A 10,973-nucleotide genomic window follows, 5' to 3' on the forward strand; every position below is an offset into this window, starting at 1 on the left:
TGTAAAGCCTCTTATCTCTTATTTATAGACTGAAAAGTTCAATTTCTTCTTGAAGGAATTCTAGGCATCAAAGATATGATTTGGGTTTAGGAGCTCCTGAGATCATTCTAGACATTAGTTATCTTGAAGGTAAACTAGATTTAGTCCATTTAGGATACATGGGAAATGGTATGCCATTTTCAGACTGTCTGATGACTTGCCACCATGCCTCTGAAGTGAGATTTCAGGGCTGGCCATATTATGATTCCTGCCATCTCATCCTAGGGAGAAGGTAGGCTTGTTTGCTTTTTTATACACTTCTGTCGTAATCTATATAAATCATGATACATGTTATATTCTTCAGTTCACTGGTTTGTTTGAAATCAAAGATTACTCTCAAGGTGATCTTACTGTATTTTATATTTGCCTTTCAGGCATTTGCCAGAGTGCCTAGAAAATAATAGGATTTAAATAAATGTCTACTGATAAATTATTTTATTTCTTACATGCCACAATATGCCACTGTTGATTAAGATGAGAAATTTAGGTTTACTCTAAACAGTATTTCAGCATTGCTTGAAAAATAGAACCCCAAAAAGTATTACTTATATTGGCAAAAATTACAAGCAACCAAAACACATATTAGTAGAAAATGACTAGGTGATAGTATATCCACAGGGTGGAATTTATATAGCCCAAGAATAATTATTGTCATAAATGCCCCCTCTTCCCTTTTATAATGTTTGTATGTCATTCAAGTTTCAGCTTAAGCAACTCCTTCTTTATGAAAGATATCCCTGACTTCTTTCACAATTAAGTTAGGACCTGCTTCTTTGTGCTTCTATTGCATCCTAAGGTTGCTATGATTGTAGCACTTAGAGTACTGCATTGATATTGCTTATTAACATCTTGTCTCTACTACCAGTCTAAAACATTTTAAGGGCAGGGACTGTTTTTAATTTACAATTATATATCACTACTGCCCAGCACAGTCTCTAGCCCACTTCTACTATAAGTGCAATTATTTGTTGAATGAATGAGTAAATGAATGAATATATAATAAGTTTTTTTAAAAAACAGTCTACAGAACCATATATACTGTGATCTCAAATTTGGTTTTAAAAAAATTTTCCTGCACATATGCACTAGCTTGTCTCTTAGATGAAATAATAGCTATCATTAAATTAAATGGACCCCGGATGCTTTTCACCCTGGAAACACTGTGGAGTATCAAGCAACTTAATTGCAAATCACTGCCTGCCTTTGTAACTTTCCATCTGAGGCTGAAATTTGAAGTGTTTGTTTTTTTCTTTCATTCTATTTTACAACCTAAATCGCATGTGTGTTCTGGTCAGCAACTTATCTGAATGGGCTTACACTTCAGTTTTATCTGCTTTGAAAAATGACTTCCCAGGTCTCCCCAAAGTGAATTTTGTGTGTATATACACAGCACTTAAGGTTGGGCTGTTCCAACTGGGCCCTTTAGGTTTAGCAAAAATCTATTCAGCTCTCTTTGTATGATGCAGTAACAGAAAAACCAAAATATCATTTTATTGATATAGATTGGCATTGGAAAAAGAACCAAAATATTTATAGTTGTTAGAGCAATGGTATTATATGGATGATTTTATTTCCTCTTTTATGTGTTTTATTTTCTAAATTTTCTCTAATGAACATGTATTAGTTTACAAAAAGAAAAAAATTTTATTTTTTTAATTTACTTTTTAAAAATTTATATATAGAAGTGTTAACTCTTTTTGGTGTACAGTTCTGTGAGCTTAGACCATACAGTTATGTAACAACTACCATCACAAGCAAGGTCTAGAACAGTCCATCATCCTGAAAGTTTCCATTGACCCTTTGTTGTCATCCTACACTCTCCCTAGCCACAATCCCCTGGTAACCACTGATGTGTTTTTTCTTTCTATAATTGTACCTTTTCCAGAATGTCTTCTAAATTAAGGCACATACCATGCTGTCTTTTGAGATGGGCTTCTTTCACATAGCATAATGCATTTGAGGTTTATTTGTGTTGTATGTGTATCAGTAGTTCTTTTTATTCCATTTATTTGTAAAATGTATGATTCCTCCACTCTCAGCCTAATGTGCCTGTTCCTCATACTCACCTGGCTGTGTATCCTTACTGTGTTGCTGTAATGATTCTAACCATGAGTATAACTTTACATTTAGTCATTTGAGTCCTTCCAGCAAATCACTGAACTAGTGGGTGGTCTTGGAGATGCTGAAACACATATAAATTTTAGAATAAAAGGAAGATGATATTGCCTTAATTGTATAAAATGAACAATAGAATTAAAGGTTAGGTTTGTTAAATTTTGAAGTAATAAATTATTCTATCTCTTTTTCTCTTCTTTCAAATATAACACCAGGGCCAGTGTCCCTATTATCCTTGTGGAGTAATAGAATCAATACTGCCAATTCCAGAAAACATCAGGAGTTTGCTGGACGTCTGAACTCTGTTAATAACAGAGCTGAGTTATATCAACATCTTAAAGAGGAAAATGGGTTTGTGTTATTTATTGTCAAAATTGGTTTTGTTAATTGCCTGTATGGTACCTTAATAAATACTGCTTGTTTGTTGTGTTCAGCAATTTTTTTATTACTAATATTATGAACTAATACATGTTATCTATAAGGAGAAAAAATTAACTTCTTTGATTCTTGGTACTTGTAAAAGTCCTGATTATATTGAATGTAACCATGAAAGTATTAACTCCATGGAGAATTTTTTTTCAATGCTTAGTAAACATCATAGAAGGAAAAATCTTAGAGAATACTTAGTATACAATTCTGAATATATATGAAATAACAGGAGGAAAATATTTTGCTATAAAGTAATACAGTATTAAGAATATTAATTAGAATGAATTTCATATCTGATGATTTAATCTATGTTTTAGAAGAAATTCTTATAAAAATGTATTGGTAAAGAAATTTCTTTAGTGGAAAAGGAAATAAATCCTTGACTAAATGGTAGAAATTTATTTCCTTAGTTTTGCTTGAGGAGAGAGAGTGGTATAGTAAAAAAAATGCCAGTGGCCTTTGTCACATAGTCTTGGGAAAGTCACGTAATCTTTTTAGGCCTCAATATTCATTCATCTGCAGAATGAAGAAGTGGGCTAACTGGAAGAACTCTAGTCTTTTCCTAAAGTGCTAATGTTCTTCTGTTCCATGAATATATTATATTTTAATTTTCATGTGAAAGGTAGATAATGAAGGAGACAAAATATGGATAGTAAATGGTTTATTTTGCCAACTCATTTTCTTCCTCCCTATTTTTCAGAATGGAGACAACAGAAAATGGAAAAGCCAGCCGGCAGTGAAGAGTAACTTGAGGAACTAAATTTAGTATATTGCATAAATATTTTGGGTGGAATTTGATATAAGTACTTTTACAGCAGGATTGTATAGTTATGTTGCCTGGACTGGTTTTTACATTTTTAAAATATTTCAACTAACTATCTTTTTTGTACTAATTATAAAATTGGCACATAAGTCAAAAATATACATTTGAGATGATTTGTTCCCCCAAATCACACAAGTTTATTTTATGGTAAAAGGTGTCCTCTCTTGAAACGTTTTAAAAAAATTCTTAGGCTTCTCTTTGCCAAATAAAACTATTAAAATATCTGAAATGTAAAATACTGGAGTATTACTTTAGAAAAATATATTCTTCATTTAATGACTGAAATCAGCCTATAGAAATTTTTTTTAATTTGACCAGAGTTTAGGTGAGATTTTCAATACTTAATATAAAATCTTACATGTTAATCTGTATCATATAGAGTGCTTTTCCAAAAAAGAACATTGTTTTTGTTTGTTTATTTTATTTTAAATTATGTGTGTTATCCATTTAAAGGCAGAGTTTTCAGGTAGTTGGTATAATTTTAATATTTACTAGCATTAGATAATGTTACCTCTTTTTCTGCTAAAAATTTACCATCCATTTACTTTTCATATTGAAAGAATAGCATAAAGGAAATTACTTCACAGCCTTAGAGAAAAGGAAAGGAAAGGTTTTTTTGGTTTTGTTTTGTTTTTAATCTCTGGATAGAATCTAGGTCTCATTTCTCAGAAGTGTCATGGTTTTATGTTACATGTTTCATGAACCTTCTTCCAGTGCTGCTTCATCTGGAAGCTCATAACATATTATAAGAAACATGTAATTTCAATGTTAAGTGCTAATTCTAGGTTTGTCATTTTTTTTCCTTGAGTGTTTATTAGAGAAGGGGAAAGCTCTTTGTTTATACAGATTCAGTATTTTCTATGAAAAAAAGTAAACTGGCATTTAAACAAGGGCTTGGCAGCCTCCCATGTCAACCCAGTGAAATTTACATTGCTGTCCTTTATCAACTCCTGCTTCCTTCTCAGCCCTTGCATTTCCCTCTCCACTACGTTAGAACTATTTTTATATATACTTCTATACAAACCATACACAGCCCTAATTAACATCTTGGACTTGCAAAGTTTAAGGAGCTGTAACCCAATACCTAATTAATAGATCATATTTACTTTTGAATGGACTCTGACCTTTTGTATTTTATTCTTGTTATCCAGTTTTCAACTTGTATCTAATTGGGGTTCCTGGTTTATTTCTTAATCCAAAGTTCTTTCCTTCACAACCCATCTTCAAAGACTAGGATCTTGCTTAACTCTCAGTTTATGCTCCTCCCTTTCCCATGGACTAAGGCTGTGCTATTTGTCTTGTCTACTTTTCAGGCTCCATTTTTAGATACTGTATATGAATTCCTGTTACTGTGTTCTACGAGCTAGGGGGATATTCCTATGGCTTCATTTTGAACTGGGCCGGTAGTGCTCTATATTATTCCATGTTGCTGCTTGTTAGACTCCACTGATTCATTCTGCCTGCTTAACTACATGTTCTTTGAGCACCCACCCACACCGACAGAGGGTCCATTCTGAAGATTTAACTAGTTAAGAGAAGTGGACAAAATGTAATTTAAAACAATTATCACTCATAGTTTTAGTCCATTTTCTTCTGCTATACCAGAATGTCACAGACTGGGTAATTTATAAAGAAAAGTTGATTTGGCTCAGGGTTCTGGAGGCTAGGAAGTCCAAGACTGAGAAGCCACATCTGGTGAGGGGCTTTGTGCGGCATCATAACATGGTAGCAGGGCAAGTGAGCACCAGAGACAGAGAGAGGAAATTGGGCTGAACTTCGTCCTTTTATCAGGAACCCACTCCTGCATTACTAACCCAGTCCTGCGATGAAGGCATTAATCCATTCATGAGGGAAGAGCCCTCATGGCCTAATCATCTCTTAAAGGTCCCACCTCCTAATACTGTTAAAATGGCAATTAAGTTTCAACATGAGTTTTGACGGGGACATTCAAATCATAGCATCTACACGGGAATCTTAAGTCCATACTTAATGATTGTGGGAATCAAAATTACCCTATACAGAATAGGTGCACTTTCAATCATATTAAAAGATTCTACTGGTAAGGCAAAACTTTTACAATCTTCTTAATCAGATGGTATGTTTGACAAACTATTATACACAATCATAAAATTAAGATTTTACTCCAAAAAGTTCCAGTATATTGTAATGTTCAAAATTACCATATGGACATGTGCAACCATCGTTACAGCTTATAAAGGATTATTAACATGTAGTTTGATTGATATTGATGCTTCTAGTTGTGTATTAAGAATCAGCTTGAACAATGCAATAGCTTGGTTTTGGAGGCTATATGAATTCAATTGTTTGAATTCAATACTGCACTTGTATTTTTGACTTTACAGTGAACTAAAGTACCTTTATATCAGGGCAAAGCAGTCTACAGTACTTTATTTAAGATTGTTTTATGAGGCACTGAGTTATTTGCTTTGTTATTTCTGGCACATTTCAATTAAAATCATTAGTATAATTGTACGCATGTGGACAACAAAAGCATCCAGATGGTGATTTTGTTACAGAGGTACTGCTAAATGTGAGCAAATCTAGAAATTTCTGTATTATAAAGCTTTGAAGCATTAGACTTAATTTAGGAAATTCAAGGATCTCAAGTTATTAAGTTTAATTTCATTGTGATCTCTATTTCAATGATTAAAATGAACATCTTAGATTGAACCATATGAAATTACCATTTTTATATGGAAAATATAATTGAATATATGCTATTATGTATCGTTTGATTTATATATCTATATCTTATCTGAATATTCAATAGAAACCAAATTTTGCAGCTTGTATACATTGAAACAAGTCCCTCCTAGAGAAAGGTGCAAACTTAATTTAGTGTCTGATTAGAAATATTCCTATTTGTAACATTTTCAATGAAGTCCACAGCTGTTTTGAATTAATTGAAAATGAACAGATCCAGAGGAAAAGAGGTGATAGTGAGTTAAATGCCCCTCTAATTTCTTTCTTAGTGAGGAATGGGGTAGTAAACAATAAACTGTTTAGATTCAAATATTAAACAGAAAATATTGTCCTATTTTAAAATAGGTAATCACATTAAGTTTATGTACTTAAAGGACAGGCCTTGGGACCATGTTTAAAGGAATAGAAGAAGGAAAAACAAAGGTCAGAGAGGCAGGAATAAAGAAGTGTCAAGGGAGCTGCAGAGATGTACAGAAGCCTGAGGATTAAGACAACAATGCATTTGGATGTACCAACCAAGATGCTTGTAATGACTTCCAAAGAGCCATTTTTTATGGCATGGTGGGAATAGAAACTAAATTGCAGTGATTATTAATAAAATGTTACCTGAATGAAGTTAAAAGTAGAGGATGGGGAATGTTGTCAGCTGTTTTCAGAAGTATGCTAACAAAAGTGTCCTTGCTTGGTTATGGCACCTCAATAGAACAGAATTGAGGGAAGGTTTGTTATTTTTTGGTAGTCTTTTTTTAGATCAGTGTGATGAGCTTGTTTGTAAGCTAAAGGTAAAATACAATGAAGAGGTAAAGATCCTGTAATTCTTTGCTCATATGTAGTAAAACTTTAACCTATTTCAGTATTTATTGTTAAATTAATCATGCCTTTATGTTGAGGGTTGTAAAGAATGTCTCGACTTGGCAGTTTACAGCACTTTTTACATTTGGAGATGCTATTGCCAATGGTGGAATTAACGTAATGGGTGAGTCATTACACTATTTGTTTATGGTAGTGGTGGCTTGGGTGACAGATTTATAATTGACTATCTGAGCTTCCAAGGGGAAATAAATGATTAGAATTAATTGGTAGTATGTTAGTACAATTAACACAGAGGACAGCTTATCACTTATCTTTTGACAATTTGATTCAGTGATTAGTTTACCTAATTTCTAAGTCGATTAGCCCTGTTTCTCAAACAGTTGATGCATTTGGATTTCTGATAACATTTACTTTTTCTCTGGCTAATGAGATTCATTTCATAATGGAATAGAAGTTGATATTTTAGAGATTGGGAAAATGGCTGCTCATATTTCTATGGCAGGGATCACATTTCGTCTGTAAGGTTGATGTTGAAAAGACATAACTTTCCATAACTGAGATGAAGGTGGAACTTTACAGGCTAGGATGCGTGGCTTTCGGGGCCTTAGCACATCCATTTCTTGATCAATATTACTTCCTAAGGTTCTTCCTTGAAACATCAGGTACTGAGGAACAAGAAAATTCTTACAGTTCTTACAGAAATAGTAAGCTATACTTGCTGCTGCTGCTGCTACTACTACAATTAGTATACATGTACTGACCAACACAGCCTGAAGAATATTTCTAATTCAGGGGCTGTTTTCTGTTAGATGAGTCTAGAATGCTGTTTTCAATTAATGATCCATTGTCTAGCTCCAGGGTAAGGCAGATTCCACTATATGTGATGTTCTCAATTGTGCCAATTTTATATTCTGGCAAAATAGCATATGCAAAGTTTGGATGGACATTTCCGTCAGGCCTCCTTAGTTTCAACATTATTTCCTGATTTTTTTTGTTAGGACAACATTTCAGAGAATTGCCATTAACTAAACATAAAGCCCTATTATACCAGGATGTAATAGTAGATCCTGGTCTCAGAGTAATTAATACAATATGCTTGGGGTTACTGGAGTTGAGGTAGTGAGTTTAGCAAAAAACAAACCAATCCTCTCTCTTTTTTATAAATGAGTAGAAACTATTTTTTGTGCACAGGGTATAAGTGTGGCAGGGAATACTTCTGGGTAGTTTCAGTTCAATAGTCAAAAGCATCTGAACAGCCAGGCCCCCAGAATCAGTGGCACACAAAAAAGGGATAAATTCCTGAGGGGACCACTGGAATCCAATTTTAGGGGATATTCATACAGTATTTGATGAGTCACAATAAACTGCAGCCAGCTTTCTGGGCCTGAAGGATATTCATTTACTGATTTTATTGCAAACGTCAAGTGAATTGAGTTGCCATCTTCCTGATCATAAAATGTGTCAGGAGGGATTGGGAAATTAAATCTGTGCCCGGCAGTTGCTGTTATCTATTGAATTGGATTAATAGCTGTTGGATACGTGTTGGATTGACCTAGAAGAAGCAAACAAGGAACAAATTTCAACAAATACTACTCTCTATTTAAATGTTTAAGGTTGTCTTGATGGTCAGCTTGTTTGCCTGACATCCACTTTTTGACCTGATTTGCATATGGAAGTGGGAAAGCTCTATTGATGTTCAGTAGATACATACGTGTGCCTTAGTAGGCCCTCCTTTGCTTGGGTACTACATAAATAACTCCAGAGAGGAGTGACAGGGGCTGACTTCTTTCATCTCTGTAGCCTTTGATTTGGGGACAGTTCATCTATTCAAGAGTCAGGTTCATCCACCTCAAGCCTTGTCCGACTTCCTTTTTCTCTCTTCCTCTTCCCTCCCCCTCTTCTCCCTTTTTCATCTTTCCCCTCATCCTTAACTGGTAGATTTTGCATTGCAGCCTTGATGTTGTTTCTACATTTTCATGGAGTTTGTTAGTTGCCAAGTTTCCTAATCTTTTCAGCCTTAAATTATAGTATTAATATGAAAGAAGATCTTGAAATTAGCTAATTAGTAGTACCAACTAACCAAATCTGGGTTAGAGGGCTTCTGAAAAAAAATATTTTGGCCAAGAGCCTAAATTCCAAAACTAATTTTTTTTGTGTGTTGGTTAAAAGTTCAACAGGAGAAATGTTAAATCTCAGGATATAAAAGTTGTATAATTGAACAGAGACATTGTATACTAGTGCTCAAATTTTAATTAACACATTTAAATCTCAAGCTCTGCATAGATATGATTTGATGCTTTCTGAGAAGGAAGATGAGGTGGTTTATCACAAAAATGGGGCCATGATGCAATATAACAAAGGCAGGTTGCTAAGATATTGTGGGAAGCACTCAACTGGAAAGAAAAGGAGTGTCATGCTACTGAAAAAAAAACCAGAACAAAACTATGAATCAAGTAGTCAGAGTAGGGCAATCACTTAATGAACAGAAAGACTACATGAAAGTGACATCTGAGTACTGTTGCATGTTTTATGGGATTGATAAACTGTAAGTTCTAACTAATAGGAAGATACATTTCCACTGAATTTCAAACAGGCTGAAGTTTCATCAGCCTACCATTCCTTGGTGATAGAACTGCTTGCCTGGGTGTGACATGGCCACAGATTTCTGAGATTCATATGGCTGCAGAGTGTATGTTGTCAGAGTCTATGTTACTTGAAGCAATTCACATTTAGTGAAAGACAAACTGGTTGTACTTTGTCTAACTAATCTTTCTGGAAACTCTAGTGGATCTCGGTGAAGTGGTGAGCACTTACTTAATTTAGACATTTGGCCAGCCGCCGTGCCTCACGCCTGTAATCTTAGCACTCTGGGAGGCCGAGGCAGGAGGATCGCTTGAGGTCAAGAGTTTGAGACCAGGCTGAGTAAGAGTGAGACCCCCGTCTCTACTAAAAAATAGAAGGAAATTATATGGACAAATAAAAATATATACAAAAAATTAGCCCGGCATGGTGGCGCATGCTTGTAGTCCCAACTACTCAGGAGGCTGAGGCAGGATTGCTTAAGCCCAGGAGTTTGAGGTTGCTGTGAGCTAGGCTGACGCCATGGCACTCTAGCCTGGGCAACAGAGTGAGACTCTGTCTCAAAAAAAAAAAATTTAGACATTTGATTCAAACAGGAAATCCTTCCAAATTAAAAATCAATGAAATTCTCTGTGGAAGTTAACCTATAAGTATGCTTCAATTTGAAACAAGTTTGAAGGAATCACTCTGATAGGAGTTAGCTAGTTCAGAGAAGAGAAGATGAGCAGAGATGACAACAGCTTGCATTTAATGAACCGTGGGCCAGACACTGTGCCAAGTGTGTGTTTCATTTTACCTTCCCAAGAAATATATTGGGATAATTATTATCCTCAATTTATAAATGATGAAAGTAAAATAATAAAGTACCCAGGGTCACACACATAGTAAATTAGAGAGCTAGATTTCAACCCCCTGTCTGTTTTACTATAAATACTGAGTTCTTAATCACCATATTGCCTGTGTTTGCAGTATAGCATGAGGTAAATAAACTAAATGAAAGAGGATGTTCTCAACTTTAGCGGCAGAGATTGGATCTTTCAGCAAACATTTTTCTAACCATGGTGGCCCATAAGATTGCAACAGATAATTAGCATCTTTCTGGATAATTTAGGAATAATAGTAACTAGACGGAGCATGGTCTAAGTGATGGCTCTAAGTTCCTTCCAGGTTTGTGGATCTTTGAGCAATCTGAATATTTTATTATGTGTCTAGGTCATAAGATGGGTACTGTGTTTTGTTGTTGACTTTTCTTGCATGCTATATTCTTAAAATTTTTTCCTCCTAAAAATCACTTTGTTCCTTGTAAGACTATTGGAAAATACAGAAAAATATAGAGAAGAAAATCAACCACTCATAATTTTACCACAGTTAACATTGGGTACTCTATTTTAATCATTTAGGTGGTTATCCTCTTTATTGTTAGGATAAAGATTCTCTGAAAAATACAGCG

General features: G+C 34.6%; 1 protein-coding gene across 6 annotated transcripts in view; it reads left to right on the forward strand.

Moving 5' to 3' along the window:
* Positions 1-3,637, forward strand: part of INTS13 (integrator complex subunit 13) — a 30,369-nt gene extending 26,732 nt beyond the window's left edge. For all 6 annotated transcript variants that reach the window (XM_045554162.1, XM_045554163.1, XM_045554164.1 and 3 more), the window contains 2 exons: positions 2,370-2,505; positions 3,284-3,637. In XM_045554162.1, coding sequence (XP_045410118.1) covers positions 2,370-2,505; positions 3,284-3,323 — 176 coding nt within the window. In that variant the 3' untranslated portion in view covers positions 3,324-3,637. The remainder of the gene's footprint in view (positions 1-2,369; positions 2,506-3,283) is intronic.
* Positions 3,638-10,973: the final 7,336 nt, after the last annotated feature.

The sequence above is a fragment of the Lemur catta genome, chromosome 6 (genome assembly GCF_020740605.2).
Source record: "Lemur catta isolate mLemCat1 chromosome 6, mLemCat1.pri, whole genome shotgun sequence".
In the NCBI taxonomy this organism is placed as follows: Eukaryota; Metazoa; Chordata; class Mammalia; order Primates; family Lemuridae; genus Lemur; species Lemur catta.